Source organism: Pinus tabuliformis, chromosome 8 (assembly GCF_031772625.1).
Source record: "Pinus tabuliformis cultivar Carrire ecotype Pingquan chromosome 8, CPIR1, whole genome shotgun sequence".
NCBI classification, from domain to species: Eukaryota; Viridiplantae; Streptophyta; class Pinopsida; order Pinales; family Pinaceae; genus Pinus; species Pinus tabuliformis.
This window is the reverse complement of record NC_142294.1, coordinates 840912804-840932006: the sequence shown is the minus strand read 5'-3', so window position 1 is coordinate 840932006 and position 19203 is coordinate 840912804. Positions and strand designations below refer to the sequence as shown.

The 19203-nt window shown below is 40.3% G+C and overlaps 1 protein-coding gene across 2 annotated transcripts in view; it reads left to right on the top strand.

Annotated features, from left to right (window-relative positions):
- Positions 1-16819, top strand: part of GSNAP (gamma-soluble NSF attachment protein) — a 202656-nt gene extending 185837 nt beyond the window's left edge. The window contains exons 9-10 of one of the 2 annotated variants that reach the window (XM_089372939.1): positions 15252-15398; positions 16479-16819. In XM_089372939.1, the coding sequence (XP_089229065.1) occupies positions 15252-15353 (102 nt within the window). In that variant the 3' untranslated portion in view covers positions 15354-15398; positions 16479-16819. Of the gene's footprint in view, positions 1-15251; positions 15399-15591; positions 15955-16478 lie in introns of those variants that run through there. The other variant, XM_089372938.1, reaches the window with a different exon arrangement.
- The last annotated feature ends 2384 nt before the right edge of the window (positions 16820-19203 follow it).

Genomic DNA, 19203 nt, shown 5'->3' with positions numbered 1-19203 from the left:
CCTCTAATAACATAGGTTTTGTTGCCTCCCAATTCCACTGTATGAGAAGATGATTCCTTTGATAGAGTGTGAAGTTGTTTACTCTTCCATGTTAAATGCCTAGATGCTTCACTGTCAATAATCCATGCGTTATCATCATTAAGTGAACCTGTAAGTGCAACCAAGAACCCTTGACTTTTGACTTTGTTGAATAAGTACTGGATGACCTTCTTGATCCAGCTTCCAGTGGTGTTGATACCCATTCTCCTATAGTTTATCAAAGAGGGAGAATCCATGTCCATTCCTTTTGACCCAACAAAGTGATCTTCAACCTTTCCTGACCTTAGCTCTGATACCATGTTGAGAAATCAATGCAAGTAGATTAGGGTTTGATTCCTCTTTCTTGATAATTACTTGAGTTATGTTGGCTTCTTTTACTTCTTTATTTGTGGCAGTTTCTAAGTCTACTAGTTAGAAACCCTCCATGCACTTTACTGATTTATTCCTACCTATTTGTTCCGTTACTTAACAAGTTATTTACAATGTAAACACTGAAAATAAACACTAGTGCATGCTCAACATATTACAGATCATCAATTGAAGGAAACAGAAACAAGCACACAAAATGACACCGTTATTTTTGGACCAATGTCCCCGGAAAAACCCAATGCGGGAAAATCGGTGCAACTATCTGAGGGTTTTCTTATTAAACAATTTCAGAGTACAATCTGGGTGCCGAATCCAGCTTACCCAACAGAGAATGCCCTTGGTAGTAGTACCTCTCAATCTGAGACAAATGTCCCGGTTGAAACCCCGAATAAACCCCAAGCAGCTCCTCAGCTCCAATTTGCCCCAAAAACCCCAGCATCTGCCTTTCTAGACCGCGTCAGCCTCTCTTTGCCCAGCGCTAGCCCTGCGTCACCTAGAATGGGCTTGCGTCAGCCTCTGGCCCTTTGCGTCAGCAACGCTGGCCTCTCTAAAGCACTGCGCAACTCCTGGCTGCCTCTGCGTGGCCGTGTGTGAGCCCTGGCTAGTTGTGCTTCACTCTGTCTAGCTCCTGCGCTGATCTCTCGACACTATATCTGCCTCTCTGTCTCTCTATACTCACTGCCTCTCAGCTGCAACTTCGATCACTAATTCTATCTCTCTTAGCAAACCTCGCTTTAGAGAATAGAATGACTGATCATCTGGTGTACTCTCCAAGTGAACTTCAAGCCTTCTCTTATACTTTTCTCGTTGACATATCAACGGCCAAGATTAAGTCCCTAATCAACGGCTAAGATTAGATTTGGCTTGATCCATGTCTTTTGGACCATTCTAAAACATTTTTATATTAATACACATTAATATTTTAATTTCCCTAAGTTTAGACTTAGGGACTCCATTAAACATATTAATTTTTTTAATATTTTTGACCTGTTTAGAATCTGCCCAAACCCTTTCTGGGTATTGGAGATCTCATGTGCCCCAACCTCTCCACAAAATTTCATGGCTAGATCACATCCAATGCTATCCCAAATCAACACTCCCTCTTAGCGAGGACTGTGCTCTAGCAATACTCCTCACTGACTATCAGCGTAATCATTCGGCATCAGTCCCGGTGCTGATGCTAGGCCTGCTGCCCATCATCCTCTGCATTGCTGCACCCTGTACTACTGCCCATGGCTCTGCCATTGCCACTGCTGCATCTGTATGACAGCTCCCTCTGCATCCGTGCTACTGCTCATGGCTCTACCACTGCCACTGCATCTCCTCTCATCATGCTGCCCACTGCTGCACTGCAACTCAGTAACTGAGAAGTAAGTAACTGATCTCCCAACTCTGACCTCTCTATTGGGCTAGAGACACCCGCTGATGCTGAAGCTTCCTCTGCCGCTGACAAGTGCTCCCTCTCTGATCTCTGCGCTACTGCAACAACTCCTTGCATCTCGCATCGTTGCACACCTCTCTGTGCCATCCTGCACTGGTGCAACACTCCTATGCCTCTCGCACTGCTACAGCCTGCTAGCCTGGCGCTGTCTTGGGAATTCTGCACTGTAGCTCTCTCTGCCGCTCCATTTGCATCCATCTTTACCCACGTCCCCCAGTCCTGCTACTCTTCGGGGCTCCCGTAGCATGGTCTAATCCAAGAGGCTGGGTACCTCGAGGATCCTACTCCTCATCGCCTGAAGTCCGTTTGACTACAACTTGATGTCTCCCCACTTCCGCTCAAGTGGTGCATGTGCACTCATGGCACTGTGATCGTCTATCTCCACTTCCTTCTCTGCCCTTGCTGGCGCTGCCTTAGTCTCGAAAGGCTCTCCCTTACTCTTCTTCCTTGGACACTGGGTCGCATAATGACCCAACTCCCCACAGTGGAAGCACTTGATCTTGGAGAGATCCTTCTTCTTCTGTTTTTCTTGCTTTCCCTCAGATGCTAGGGCAACATCTTCCTCCTCCTTTTTGACTCTGACTCCCTTACTGCTGCTTCTTACCTTTCTCTGCCGTCTGATCTCTTCTTGGCGAAGAGCCGCCCACATCTCCTCCCAAGGTGGAAGGGTCCCTCTGCCCAGTATACTCTGGACAAATACCTCCCAATCTTCTGAGACTGCATTCAGCGCTGTCCTCACCATTAATTTTTGATCCGGCATGGCCCTATGGAAGTCAACTGATCTCGGATCTCATTTAGTCCACCGAGGAAGGTGTCGATTGGTTCTCCCTTCTTCATCTGGTATGACCTCATCTGAATTTCTAGTAACATTCTTCTCTGCATAGAAGTATGTTGGTACAATTTCTTTAGGGCCTCCCACATCTCATATGTCGTTTCCTTCTCGGCAATGTGTGTTACTACATGATCCTTGACCCCATCAAGGATGATGCTCTTGGCCCTCGCCATTGCCTCCTCGTACTTATCGTTATTAGCTGGGTCAACTGGGATTGTTATTGTCCTCAAGGCGAAGTGCTTGACACGATTTCTGTGCAGTACGGATAAGATTCTGGCCTTCCAAACTGCGAAGTTTGAGGCTTCGTCCAGTCTGTCCTGGTCCCTTACTCCATGTAGTGCCATGCTGCTCTTCTACTTCCCTCCTGGAAGTTCTCGATACTCCCTCTGAGTCTCGATTTCCCTCCTGGAAATCCTTTTGCTGATGTCGAGATGCCCCCTACTCTGATCGTTTGTGCAATTGCACCACTGATCCGGATTTCTCGGTTAGAACCCTCGGTAGCAACTCCCGCCTCCTTCCCCTGTTAGGTATTGTTCTGACTACAGTACCCCACCATCTCCACTCTGCAAGTTTCCCACAGCCTCCTAAACCCCAACAACCTAAAGGTGAGAGCTCCTAGCTCCTCAGCCAATTGCGTCAACCCTCCTAGCTTCTGCGTGGCTCTACTTGAGTCTCCCTTTGCCTCCCTTAGCCTCTACGCTGCCTCTTCCTGGCTCACTGTTGATGACGCAGGCATTGCGTCACCCTTCCCTTGTTGTTGCGCTGCTAGAAACAACTTCTGTCACTCGGGACAACTGTTTTCTGTTGCTATTGCTCCGCTCGGCTGATGTCCTCAGTTCTCCTATCATCTGCAACCACGCTAAGATACCATGTGGAAGTTTCTAAGTGTACCAGTTAGAAATCCTCCATGCACTTCACTGATTTATTCCTACCTACTTGTTCCATTACTTAACAAGTTATTTACAATGTAAATACTGAAAATAAACACTAGTGCATGCTCAACATATTACAGATCATCAACTGAAGGAAACAGAAACAAGAACACAAAATGACACCGTTATTTTGGACCAATGTCCCCGGAAAAACCCAATGCGGGAAAACCGGTGCATCTATCTGAGGGTTTTCTTATTAAGCAATTTCAGAGTACAATCTGGGTGCCAAATTCGGCTTACCCAACAGAGAATGCCCTTGGCAGCAGTACCTCTCAGTCTGAGACAAATGTTCCAGCTGAAACCCCAGATAAACCCTCCGGCAGCTCCTCAGCGCTAATTTGCCCTAGAAACCCCAGCGTCTGCCTTTCTGGACTGCGTCAGCCTCTCTCTGCCCAGCGCTGGCCATGCGTTAGCCTCTGGCCCTCTGCGTCAGCAACGCTGGCCTCTTTAAAGCATTGTGCAGCTCCTGGCTGCCTTTGCGTGGCCCTGCGTGAGCCCTGGCTGGTTCTGCGTCACTCTCTCTGGCTCCTGCGCTGATCTCCCGACACTATCTCTGCCTCTCTGTCTCTCTGTACTCACTACCCCTCAACTGCAACTTCAATCACTGATTCTATCTCTCTTAGCAAACCTCGCTTTAGAGAATAAAATGACTGATCATCTGGTGTATTCTCCAAGTGACCCTCAAGCCTCCTCTTGTACTTTTCTCGTTGACATATCAACGACCGAGATTAAGTCCCTAATCAATGGCTAAGATTAGATCTAGCTTGATCCATGTCTTTTGGACCATTCTAACACAGTTTTATATTAATCCACATTAATATTTTAACTTCCCTAAGTTTAGACTTAGGGACTCCATTAAAAGTATTAATTATTTTAATATTTCTCAACTTGTTTAAAATCTGCCGAAACCCTTTCTGGGTATTGGAGATCTCATGTGCCCCAACCTCTCCACGAAATTTTGTGGCTAGAGCACATTCGATGTTATCCCAAGTCAACATTATTATATTATCTTTCATCAAGCAATTACCATATTATGTGTGTATGAAGATCACAAAAACACAAGACACAAGATGTAGGCACTATGCAAGGGCAAAACTCCCCTCGAGGGGAAAACCCAATGAAAAATTCTCTTCCTTCAATAGTTTTATTTAAGACTCTTCAAGCTAGACATAGACCAAACCTTCCCTCCACACCAAGTCAGCGCTTCCAGATCCCCTTTGCAACAACACTTCCACCCTAGTAACTTCGACTATGCAACAACTTACGGCATTAGGCAACAACACTTGGAAGACTTCGATCTCCCAAACTAGGGCATGAAACAGAGAGAGAGTAGCACCAAAACTTCGATTTCTTCCTTCTCTTTGACCTTGACCCAAATCACAGTCCTTTTGGCTTCCTTGATCCACTTCACACTTTTTTTGGCTTCTAGAGAGATATCGAACTAGCTTGAGATGAGATGCTCCAAATGAATTCAATCTCCTTCCTTTTATAGGCTCCAGGTGAGGTCGAATAGGTGTCCTTTAGGCCGACTTGGTGTGGAGGTTACATAAATCATATTTTACTCAATAATAAACCTTTTTACATGATTCCAAAGCCCAAGAAGGGTCTCTTTAATTGTACAATGACTCTATTGACTCAATATTAATCCTAGGAGTCCACAATGGGGACTTTGACTAATATAATGATGACCCAAGCATGAAACCCATGCTTTAATAAGTCATTGATACAATAATAATTGTTTTTCTTTATTCTTTTGACAAGTACATTACATAATGACTCAAATACATTTATGAAGACCAAACCTAGTTACATTCTTCAACATTCCCTCTTAACTAGGGAGGTATTCATATGAATGATCTCAAACTATATGAACTATGAAGAGTTTAGGCACCACAATGCCATGGACTAGATCACTGACCAGGGCAATCTGTCCAAGTGGGACTAAGATGGACTAAAGCTTTCAGCCTCTCTAGCTACCATCAGACTTACTTACTAACCATAAACCTAGGGATTTAGGTGTGTATTCGAGGTCAGAGCTCCATGACCAACGCCACCCTCCCTACTTCAGAAACTAGACATCAACACAAAGTGCCGACCAGATGTCCTCCCAGGCAATGTCTCACTCACAAAGCCTCAACTTCCAGATTATCACAATCGGTAACAAATCTCTCCAAATAAACTAATCGACAACACTAAGCATGTAAAAACGTGCTATCAAACTTCCGAGAGATTTACCTATATAAACACAACCCCAATCAGTGACGAACTTCCAAATGTACATAAATGGATACAAATCTATGGGGTCTTCTGGACAACTTGATGTTGCTTCTCAACTTTCCGCAGTAGGAGTTATAGCTTTCCAAATGAATCTTGGTAGAAGATTCCTCAACCATACAACTTCCTTTCCTACCTTTCATGCAACAACATATTCCACATATTGATCCTGCTTTTCTTATTTCAACAGTCCTTCAAAATACATTCTCCAATTTCTTGTCTCACTCATGGCCTTCACTAAAACTTACAACTGTTAGTCCTGGTCTAGTGCATGACACATGAAGTAGAGAACCGTATCCATCACTCCCTCTTAATCAGGGAGGATCTAATATACCCAAACTCCCTCTTAACCTAGGGAGATCAACTTTCATCCAAGCTCCCTCTCAACTTAGGGGGCTCAACTTCTTTTCTACGACATCAGAGAATCTTTCATGGCTTCCATCCTTCTCGTCAGAGTTATCTTGAACATCATCATTCACATCATGCTTATCACATCAATTTTACTTTACAAACATCTTCACCATTTTTGAAGATTATGTACCTGCACAACTTAGATAGCAAGTACAACCAAATCTATAGAAGCATGAAGTTAGCCATATCAAAATCATGAAAACATTTTATATATCAGATACCCAAACTTAATTACAAACAAGAGACACATACTCTTCAACTTCTTACTAGGGTTTTGGTCATAAACCCTAGACTACTTCATCAAGACTTTAAGCATTTCATATCTAGGGTTTCATTGTTTCTTCCATAGCTATGACATACCCTACTACATCATATTGTAAACCCTAGAAACAATACAAACAAACATAGATCTACAATATATCTAACAACTTTCAGAATTCTGTTACATTCTTCAATAGATTGGACTAGTCAAGAATTTGACCTTTGACTCATTGTTGATGTACTTGGACATTGTATCTCTCTGCTAAATATTCAATGACAATCTAATAAAATAAGAATTTGGAAAGGGTTTCCCCCTTGTGGAGTTTTTCCTTGGTTTTTGACCAAATACAATGTCTGCATTATTCTTGGTTGTCTTTTATTGTGCATTGGGTTCACTGTTCTATCTACAATTGCTTATTCATATTGGAATATTGAAGATATATTGGGTCACTAATTTCTATTGAAAGAAGAATTGTTATAAGTGAGTTATCGCATAGAACAGTGGAAAATTAACAAGTGTACAAGGGAATCATATAATGACCCCACCAACATTATCTATGTGGATTCTTTCAATTACACTTACACTTTCACTCGTTGAATGATAGACCATTTTGTTTCTATACATTTATGTGTCTCTAGCCCAAAAAATAATATATGTTCAAAATAGAGAAAAAATTACAAAATTGGGTCTCCTAAAAATGTTTGTATAGCCCTGATTTGGGGTCTGTTTCACTAGCTGATCTTAAACTCGTTACAACATTGGAAATTCTAAATCAGTTTTGCTGAACCTATATAGGATGTATTGTGATATGTCCTCTTCTAATGCCCATTGATCCCATGCAATTTCGACTTTCTAAGGGAAAGTTATTCTGGAATTACCAGAACCTGTTGCATTTTCCCTATTTTAGGAGATAAAACTTGTACGAACTACAAAATTTCTAATATTTTTCGAATAGGGATCAAATTTGGACAGGAGACATCATGGCCTATCCTTTTCCTGATTCCACCAGTGGCATTCAATGTGGACTTTGAAATCTACAAATATGATTGTTTCACTGAAGCCACTTGTTTAAGCCTTGTTTGAAGATTAGACAAAAACTCAAACTTGTGCAACATGTAACTAATCCAGTTTTATGAAAGAATGAAATGAAATATAGATTTAAGCAAAAACACAAAGATACAACGAAACAAACTTTTGATTAATAAATAGCTATCGCTGAAACTGTTTACATACAAAAAAGAAACAAACTAGCGGAGGAAATAGTAGCTTATCTCCGAGAAGAGATGTGACGACTACATGCCTTTTGAACTGTGTTAGGCCTTTTTATCATCAAGAAACAATGGAAAACCCTAAACATCCAAAATATAACCTTAGGAGATGAAGTGCCAAAAGCTTGTGGGCCCCGCTGGGGTTAGTTGGAACATCAACATCCCAGGGTCATAACTTTGGCACACGATCTTTGTTTGGCATGCATAATACATCTTTAGAAAGATCTATCCAAGGACAACAACTTTTGACTACAAACAACAAGGTAGTTGGCCTTTCCTTTGCCCGTTTCTCAAAATAATGTTGTTTAGGGCCTCAAAATGGCTCTAGAAGTTTAGGACTCGAAAACTGCCGAAAATAGAAAATTGCTGAAATAGGAAACTATGCTAGAAACTATGTTGCAGGAAACGTGGGGCAGAAGGGCGTTTCCGTACGGAAACGGGTACGAAACGCTAAAACGCGTTTGGTACGGCCCTGAAACGCGTTTCAGGCCGTACTGCCACGTTTCACGAAACTGAAACGTGGCCAGTACGACCTGAAACGCGTTTAAGGGCCGTACGACCCACGTTTCAGCATTTACTTGTGTTTTTATTTTTATTTTTATTTTTTTATTTGTTTTCTAATCTATTCTTACGTTAGCCTAGTGACTTCTAGTTGCTTCCAGATGCCTGTCTAAAGTTATAAAAGTGAACTTTTGCCCTAGTGTTGATATGCAGTTCATGGTAATGTTAAATTCTTAAAGTAAAAGTGATATTCTCCTTTATTTTTCATTTTCATCCTTTTACTTAAATTTTTAACATTACTATGAAATGACTCAGGATGTTTGAGAGTGGTTTCGCCCTCATTGGATTTCATATGGAGAAAGTAGAATTTTAGATCTCACTCAAAATCCAACAGACTTATCTGTTTTTCAGGATTTTAGGATTGGGGGGATTGCAATGTTTCCATTGGATTTTATCATGTACTAGGGTATGGAATTTGTATTTAATCAAGAGAACCAAGCCCTCTATGCAGGGGAGACTCCCAATAATCAAGAGAATGTAGGGTACTAGGGTATGAAACTTGTATTTAATCAAGAGCATTAGGGTCTTTCGACTATGTAGGAGGAGACTCCCAATCAAGCACGAGACAAGAAATTAGAAATTTCTCGTGGCTGATTTTGGATATTTCTATTTTCATTATGTCATTATTCATGAGTAAATGTGATGCAAATTTAGATACTTATAGTTTATGCATTGACAATTGACAGTTTTATCATAATGTAATAAATTAGAATGTATCATATATGCTTTATGATTGCACATATTTCTTAAATGTCCTAATATATATATATATATATATATATATATATATATATATTCGCGTTTCCCCGTTTCCAAAATTTGGGGAGGTCGCGTTTTGTATCGCTTCCCGTTTCGGAAACTCGTACCCGTTTCCCCGTTTCGTGCAACCTTGGCTAGAAATTATGAAACTGAAAGGAAACAATGTTGGGGGTCCAAGTGGAATAGGCGGGTGGCCACCAATATACACCTGGATTAGTCCTCCCCCATAGGAAGTAATGGTCCCCGTTGCATTGAGTGGCTCATTGAGATTGGAAAACTTTTGCTGAACTTGGTCCCTACTGAGCCACTTGCTTTGGTGTAGGAGCTGGCCAACTTTGACAACCCAATACAGTTGGATCCTATCTTGGCGAGCGTTCTTAATTTGTGTGTCCATGTTTTGATCACTTGTGGCCTGTTCAATGCAATCTGGGTTGAGCTCTGTTGGTGTCAGTTTTTCAACAACATTTGATGTGTCCAACAATGGTGGAAAGTATGGTTGAAGGCGCTCCACATTGAATACTGGCTTAGGCCAAGGAATGGGAGAATATTTAGCTCGAAAGCATTGTCACCCACAACCTTGGTGATGGTATAAAGGGCATATCAAAGTGATCAAAGCTTCAAATGGGTTCTGGTAAGGCGTTCCTTCTGCAAATGAAACCAAACTTTGTCGCCCACTTGAAACTTATGTGGCACCTAATGCTGATCATGGTGTTGTTTGTACTTGGCATTGGCTTTATCCATGATATCATGAACTTACTGGCGGATGTGCTAGATGCGTTTAATAAACCTGGTGGCTTTTTCAGCTTCGGATTGAACATGTGTAGATTCTCTCTGTGTAGTTGCAAGAGGCATTGCAATATCAATGGGACACAATGGTTGAAATCCTAGGCCCACTCGAAAGTTGTTGTGTCTAGTGGAGCTATGGAGAGCTTTGCTATAGCTATGTTGCACATAGAGATGATTCTCATTCCATGTTCATGGATGCTTGGAGTTGTACGTGCGTAGTATGTGCACTATCATCCTATTGACAACCTATGTTTAGATATCAGTCAGAGGATGGAATGTAGTCAACTTGGTGAGCTTAGGGTCCAACAACGACCATAGGCTCAACCAAAATGCGCTCAAGAGCTTGCTATCTCAATTTGATATAATGGTTTGTGGAATTCTAAAATGTACCCATACTTGTTCGAAGAATAGTTTGGCTCTCTTCTACTATGATACTCCTCTTGCAAACAATTAATATAGCCATCTTAGAAAATCTATCAACGACTGCAAATACACAATCGTTACCATGCTTGGTAGAAGGAAGGCCAAAAATATAGTCCATGGAGATGGATTCCCAAGGCTAGCTAGGAGTAGGTAGAGGAGTGTATAGGCCTTGCTTCTGAATGGTTGGCTTAGCGATGGCATAAGAAGTGTAGGACTTGATATATTTTCCAACATCCTGTCAGAGTTTTGGCCAATAAAAATACTTCTGCATTACTGCCACGGTTTTCTCCAAATCAAAGTGTTTTGCGACCCGACTATAGTGCACCTCCCAAATCAGCGTGGCACGCTCACTTGAAAGAACACAAATGTGCCCTAGGTAGCATAACAATGTGTCCTGGAGGTGGAAGTCTGGCACTCGCTTGCCATCCATCAACATCTTGTATGTGGTGGAAAATTCTGGATCATTTCTGTATAGCTATGGCCATCTAGAAGTCTTCGTGTCCATAAGAGTTGAGAACAGTGGTCAGTGCTACAACTGAGGGTCGACTAAGGCAATCCGCAATGTTATTGGTGTTGCCGTTCTTGTATTTAATGTTCTAATGGAATTGTTGTAGATGTGTGGACTATTTTTGATGACGATTGCTCTGCAACTTTCCTTGTGTTTACATAATTTGAAGAGGTCGATGATCTGTGTAGATGATCGTCACCTTTCCCAAAATGTAATGTTTCCATTGCCGACAAGCCTGCATGATGGAGTACATCTCCTTATCGTAGGTGGGGTATTTTCGAATAGTATTAGAGAGTGTCTCACTATGATAGGCCATCAGATGCCCTTGCTGGGTGAGAACTGCACCAATAGCATAGTTAGAGACATCTGTCTCAATTTCAAATCGCTGTTGCAGGTATGGAAATGTGAGTTTTGGCGCAGAGAAAAGGCGATGTTTTAGCTCAATAAATTCCTTTTGTCGTGTTTTAGACCAAAAGAACTTTGCATTTGCTCTGGCCTTAGTAACATGACTCAAGGGCCAAGTGATATGATAGAATGCCAACACGAACCTTCGATAGAAGTTGGCAAGGCCCAAAAAGCTACGAAGCTCTATGAGAGTTGTCGGGGCTGGCCAATCCTGAATGACTTGAATCTTAGCCAAATCCACATGTATGCTTTGCTCATCAATTATGTAGCCCAAATATTGGACCTGGTTCATGCCAAAGGAGCATTTCTCTAAGTTGGCACATAGTTCATGTGCTGCAGGGTTTGAAGGACCTGTTGAATATGTTGCAAGTGCTCTGCCCAACTCTTGTTGAAGATGAGGATGTCATCCAGATATACAACCACAAACGAGTTGGTGAAAGGCCACAAGATGTCATCCATCAACCTCATAAAAGTTGCAGGGGCATTTGTCAACTCGAAGGGCATGACCAACCACTCAAAGAGGCCCTCCTTGGATTTGAAGGTGGTCTTCCATACATCTGTGGGTTCTATTGGAACTTGGTGATAGCCAAACTTCAGATCAATCTTGCTGAAGTACTTGGCCCCCTTGAGCTGGTCCAGAAGGTCATCAATCTATGGGATTGGGTATTTGTTCCTGACAATGATCTTATTCAGTGCTTGATAATCAATGCAGAGTCTCCAGGTCCCATCTTTCTTTTGTACGAGTACAATTGGGCTCCCACAAGGTGAGGAACTTGGTCAGATGTGCCATTTTTGTAGTGATTCTTGGATCTGCCACTTCATTTCCTCATTTTCCAGAAGAGAGTGTCGATATACTAGCCCATTGGGTAGAGGTGCTCCAGGAGTCAGTTCGATCGAATGCTTGACCTGACAATGCAAGGTTACCCTTGTGGGTGAGGAGAAGATGTCCTTGTACTCCTCCACGACCTCATCAACTTACTTCTGTTGCACGGAGGAAGCCTTTCTAGGGGCCATGGATGTGGCCACGATCTTCCCCTCACTTTGAAACCGAATCATAAAGAAAACAAATTTCCCAGTCTGGGAGATGATCTTACTGTATTGCTTAGCAAAGATTAGAGAAATGGCAGTTGGCGGGGCTACCTTCAGTATCCTGTATAGTTTTATTCCCAAAGTAATAATAACAATGCGAGGTCTAGACTCATACACAACATGACATTTCCACAAGTACGGTTGGCCTAATAAAACATTAGACTTCAAGAGGAGCAACATCACACAGTACCTCTTCTGTGAAGGGTTTGACGCTGTAGGGAAGGCAACACTGCTAGCTGACATGGAGATCTCGTCCTTGGTGGAGCCACCCGATGGTGTATGGTTGTGAGTGTGGTTTGGTCAGCAGTGCCAACCGCTTAATGACCTTTGCTGAGATGAGGTTCATTTGGCTCCCATTGTCAATAATGAACTGCAGTGGAGAACCCTTCACCCACATCTATGAGTGGAAGAGTTGCTTCCCCTCCTCTAGATCTTCAGGTTCAATCTTTTGGATGTTGGTGGTGGCAATGGTGGCACTAGGCTCCGCATCAATAATTTGCTTCCTTTTGTTTGGTTTTGGGTCAGAGTCGGAACATGCGTCTAACTCTAAAGCTTTTAGCTTGGCCACCAATGATTGCTTGGCGCGATACTCATTTGTGTTGTGAGTGGGGCTCTTGTGGAACTCACACCATTTTCCAGTATCCTACGTCTTCGTGGTGCTATTCCTTGCTTGTGACTTCCATGGGTTGTCCTGGGTGGCTCTACCTTGACTCTGTGCTTTGTTCTGTTGTTTAGAGGTGCCTTTTTGCTTCTTCGGATTCGCAAATCCAAAGTCTTGTTTCTTATGTTTAAATTTTTGCTCAATCCTCACAACATATCGGTACACTGCGCCAAGCGAGGAGATGTCTAGGAACTCCAATTGTGCCTGGATGTATTTGTGTAGAAAACCATAATACTTGAGTATCAAATGTCGCTTTGAATCCTTGATGGCCAACTTCATGCGTAGGGTATGGAAAATGTTCGTGAACTCCGACACGTCTTGGTCCCTTTCCTGTCGTAGTGTGGTCCACTTTATGTACTTATCTTCATAGCTCCCGACAAGGTAATATTGTTCCTTGATGATATCTCAGAAATAATTCCAAGTGGGTGCGACTGAAAATAGTGAGGGTTCCTTCTCGTCCCTCTACTCACAGTAAGTTTCCCACCAGTCCTTGACATGGGGGGTGGCTTTGAGGAGTGCAAAAGTAATATTTTCCCTATCGGAAAAATTATGGACCGAAAAATATCCTTCCAGCAGATTTAACCATCTATCTAGGGCATCTGTGTCTATTTGGCCTTCAAATATAGGAATGTCAAAGTTAACTTGTACCTTAAAGGGGGCGGTGCCTTCGAAGTGACTGTTGGATGAAGATGCTTCGCCCACTGATACCCGTCGAAGGATCTGGGAAAAATTGTACATCATCTTGTTCTTTTGTCGCTTGAGGGCCTCTTCGAACAATATTTTGAAAAGATCTCCTGTTCCCTCATCTTTCTTTTCTTCTGCCATGGGAGGCTGTTGGGGTTGGCATGACCGGCGTTGCAAGGGTTCAACCAGTTCAATTCCCAACTCCTTATACTCGACCTCGTTGGGGACATGCATAGAAAAATAGAGAAAGAGAAAACTGCTCTGATACCACTGATCTAGATTTATGAAAGAATGAAATGAAATATAGATTTAAATGAAAAAATATAGATACAACAAAACAAAACTTCAATTAATAAATAACAACTGCTGAAAACTGTTTACATGCAAAAAAGAAACAAATAGCTTAGGCGATGGTAGCTTATCTCTGAGAAGAGATGTGATAGATACATGCCTTTTGAACTGTGTTACAATGAGGCTCAAAGGTTTTTTTGTCATAAAAAAACAATGAAAAACCCTAAACATCCAAAAACCTAACCCTAGGTGATGAAGCACCAAAAGCTTATGGGCCCTGCTGGGGTTAGTTGGAACGTCAACTTCTCGGGTCATAGCTTTGGCATACGATCTCCATTTGGCGTGCGCGATACCTCGTTCGAAAGATTTATCCGAGGACAACAATTTTCAAATGCAAAGGCACAACTCGTTGGCCTTCCTTTTGCAGTTTCTCAAAAAAACGCCTTTTAGGGCCTCAAAATGGCTCAAGAAGTTCAAGACCCAAAAACTGCCAAAAATAAAAATTTTAACGTAATAGGAAATTGTGTTGGAAATTAGGAATATAAAAGAAAACAATGTTGGAGGTCCAAGTGGAATAGGCGGGTGGCCACCAATATCCACCTGGATCAATGATTCCAAAAATATAGTGAACCAAATTCTGAAGTTTTTACCCATGTACTTTGATCTGTCCTCCAAACTTAAAATATTACACAATGAAAATAATCCCAAACAAGGTAAAGAGAAAATGGTAATACAACTCATTTGAAGGAGCCAAACCAAGGATTGTTCACTCTAATACCAATTGTACTTGATCAAATAGTCAAGTAAGCATTAAACAGACCCCAGACCATGGGAAGTGAGTAGGGCATGCCCTTGACCCTGTGAGTGCATCCTTTTGGAAATGGTTTTTAATCCTTCTATCTCTTCTATTTAATTGAGTTTTTATGTCTTGTGCATATTTATTTTCCTTGTTCTTATGATTATTACTTGCAGATTTTGCTATAATTCGTTGATGAATACTATAAGAATTATACTTGCACTAAATTTTGTAAATGCTAGCTCCATCATAATTTGGTTTTCAATGTGTTAAGGGATTTCCTAATACATTGTGTTATGGCTTTAATGTTATGTTTATAACACCTTATACTTTTTAAGCTTTTATCAAAGACATTAATCAAAAGCTTTAATCTAGCGAACATTTATTCTTCTTTTTTTCCAGGTATGTTCATTAATTTTTTTTTGGTTTGCTATACTTAGTGTTTCCATTTTTGCTGTAGATTGTTAGACTTGCAAGGAAGCTACCAACAGGCGATGTGAATGCAGTGCCTTCGTCATCTGCTACAGAGGAAGAGACTCTTAATGAGAATGATCTTACATAGGAGTGTCGGTACACTCTAGTGCCTGCTTATCAATATATCATTAAGGTGAAATGATCAAGAATAGTTTGGGTTGGAAAAGCTTCTGTAATGATTCTCTATTCATCAAATCCCTGATATTTTTCTTCGAGAAGTAGATAGATAGATCTTGTATATTATCTTTTGGATTGGCATCCTATTAGAATATTTTACATTGTGATCTTGTTGTATTTTCATTGTGATCTGCTTCTTGTATTTTCAGACACTATATTAGTCAATGTAATTTTCTCCATTGCTAAAGTTCCATCGATCCATCTTCGTGACGTTCGTGCAATAGAAGAAATGTTTAGTTCGTGGCAGAGGACACTGTCAGTTATTTGTTACATTAAATCATATACTTCATCGAATAAGGGAAATGGCTTTCCTTATTAATATACTTTGTGTATTGGGTTTGGACGATCACAGAAGGGCATTTTCTTTTCATTCTATATCTCTACAATTGTTTCAGAGCTCTATTGTCATATGCAGTGAAACTAAAATGCATCCTATCAGCGATGTTAAAATGTGTAATTGCAATTTAAAAATACATTTTAATAGAAAGCAACGGTTTTCCGAGTTTGAATTATATTTCTTTGGAGGTGAAGTAGTTCACTGTTGGTGTTTTAGGCTTTTCTACATCTTGTTCTGAAACTGAAACATTCTTATATTTATTTTGTAAGGATCAAACAAGTTATATACAGAAACTCATTTCTGTCTCTCTGCAGAGCCATTTTATTTTTCTTCTTTGCTTCACTAACAAAGCTCCTTAACAATATGAGTAGATCATCAATAAATAAATTATGGCCCCAGAGAATATTTGTGTTAACACAGCGGTGTAGGCAATCGTGGCAGTTTTTCAATTCAGCAAATTAAGAATAAGATTCTGTACAGTGTATTCAGAAATGATGGTGGATAATAGTTAAAGGTATGTGACTGTTGGTGGGGAATGAAAAATTTAGCAGTCTTATGCTATACTAATTGACATCGCACATTTGCTTGGTGTATGCTATACTAATTTTATCACACATTGCAATGGCTTTTACTTTGTGAGAGTTGATTTTGTTTTGCGCTGAAAGCTGATGTATTGCTGTTAATATCTGAATATGACAGGTTGTACAGAATTGCTTAAGTGACCTTTCCGACACATCTAGTTCCAATTCATATAATCTACTTGGCACTCCAGTTAAATATGGACATCGTCATGGGATGAATGTTGTGCGATTTGAAAGAACATTCTATTGACTTGTAGAAATTTGTTTGCTTTGAGCCGGTTAGACATAGGGCTCAAATGTATTTAACACTTACTAGGTCCTGACGCTCTCATTGTGGCTTAGCAGCTCCCCACACTAGCTGTGGTGTGTATTATGACATGGTCGTAATGGCCTGGGACATAGTCTGAATTCTCGACATTTAAAGTTCTACGTGAACAGTAAATGCCCAATGGTTGACCACTGCATGCCTCAAAGAAAGGGATGGTCTTACCCTTAGTTATCAAAATTAACTATAAAGATATAATGAAAACATATAAAGATACAATGAAATCACGCAAGAAACATGTTTAGGATAATTTCGAGATTTGGGAGCTCTAGGCCTACAATCATGCTCAAGTTTGTGGCTCAAATTATGACATGTTTCCATGCATTCGAAAATGTGGCCATACTGAGTTTAAGTTGTTCCAAATATAAATCAAATGTTTTTTTTTAACACTATGTTCCATATATAATTACCATTTCACAATATTGGTCATGATTTTCAAAGATGAAACCTGTGTATGAATATAGTCTCTCAATCTATTTGAGATTATATGGTTATGAATTTTCGCATATCCGTATTTCTTTAATTTTTTTTGAAATCTGATTCTCGAATTGCTAGATAGCTTATTGAATGTCACGAAATTCTTTGTTTGATTGTTTTATTCTACAAGACATAAAGTTGATACGACAATTTTTACATTTTTTATTCCATAAAAAACATGTAGAACATAGGAGACCTATTCGACATCTAATAGAGGAACTCTGAATGAATTTCCTATACTCTAACAGGCTTCTTGCTAGGTTATTCACGGTCAAGAAAAATGTCTGGTTGTAGTTTTAAATTATAAATGTTATAATATCTAGTTTATTGTTAGGATGGTTACAGGGAATTTGTAATTTTTTATTATTATTGTAAGGCATTTACAAGTGCCATCTCCTATGTGTTAATAAACTTGTTAATGGGCTGTTCATGTTAAAATTTTATTAAGTGGAAAGCATACATTTTGTTGCAATATAAGGTAGCTATGGTCTGCTTTTTTTAAAACATGAAGAAAAAATCAAATTTAGACATCTATAAATCGGCCCATCCTAACTTTAGAAGTCTGCTCAATCATCCCTACAAGTCGGCTTCAAGGACATCATGTCGGCCCTACTACGGTTAATTAGCCCTCTCATGATGCCTATTAATAAGAGGTCAGTGGCATTCATTTCACCCATCATCACATCAAGCAATTCAGTGTAAAATCTCAAGCTAATTCGGGCTTCCATTTTAGAGTATATCCACACGTGCGAGGAAGTTTACAAGAGTTTTTTGACCGCAGTTCGATCTCCTTGAGGGGCCTATTAATACCATGACTTGGATAATCTATACATTTGTTTTGTTATCTCTTTTTGTGGCCGTAAACAGTAGAGGGGCTCGCACTCCTTTTGTGACATCATTCTGAAGTTGACCAAGGTCTTTTTGGACTTATATTCTGGGTAGTTCATTGAATATTACAGTGGAAACTTCGGCCTCCCATCATAGTGACTTCAGGTTCCCATTTAAGCCTCCTTGTGTAGACCCTTGGACATAAGTAGAATCTCTCTCTCTCTCTTCATTTTTTGTGCAGACATTGATTGGGTATCTTATTATTGTTATTTTGGATTTGTTGAACCATTCAAATGTACTATTGATGGACACAATCTCTCTCACATTAGGAAATAATTTTTGTTTCCCCTAGTGGGTTTTTCCCTGGTTGTGAGCCTAATCTTGGTGTCTCTTGTCTCCTACTTATTCTCTATGATTCATTGTCTATTGTGATTTCTAGTTACTACTCTTGTTAAAGAATAATTGGTTGAAGTTTTTCAAGTATAACTACGTGTTGACTAAAGTGTAAAGAAGAAACAATTTACATCAATAAAATTAGTTATCATTTATGAAAAAAAAACTATTCTAGTCATTGCATCACTAAAATTTCAACATGGTATCAGAGCTTTGGTGAAGGAAAGGAGCAGTGAAATCATATTGAAGAGCACTTGATGATTACTTGAAGAACATCTTGAAGAGCATTTGAAACGTTTATGGGTTTTGTCCTACATCTTCATCATAAATTCTTCATTCATGAAGACTGAATGCAAGCTTGAAGGAGCCACAACTACAGGGCTTGGAAGGCAAGGTCTGAGATCATTCTTGAAAGGAACAAAGTCTTGGGAATCATCACAGGTAAACTCATTGAACCATATGATCAAGTAGGAAAGGAGAAGTATCATGAAGATGATATTTTGGCAAGAAGTATTTTGTTGGATTTTGTTAGGGATCATTTAATTCCCTATATCACTGAACATAAGACTGCTAAGGCTATGTGTGATGCTATCATTGATTAGATTGTATACCATCAACAATGTAAGTCAATCCATTAATCTAAAAGGTTAGCTCCATAACATCAAGATGACAAAGAATGACACAATAGCATCATACTTTGTTAAGATATCTTAAATTAGAGACCAACTCAAAGCCATTGATGAAGAATTTTCTGATAAGGATTTGGTAGCCGTTGCTTTGGGTGGTCTCCCTAGATCTTGGGACTCATTTGCTTCATGTA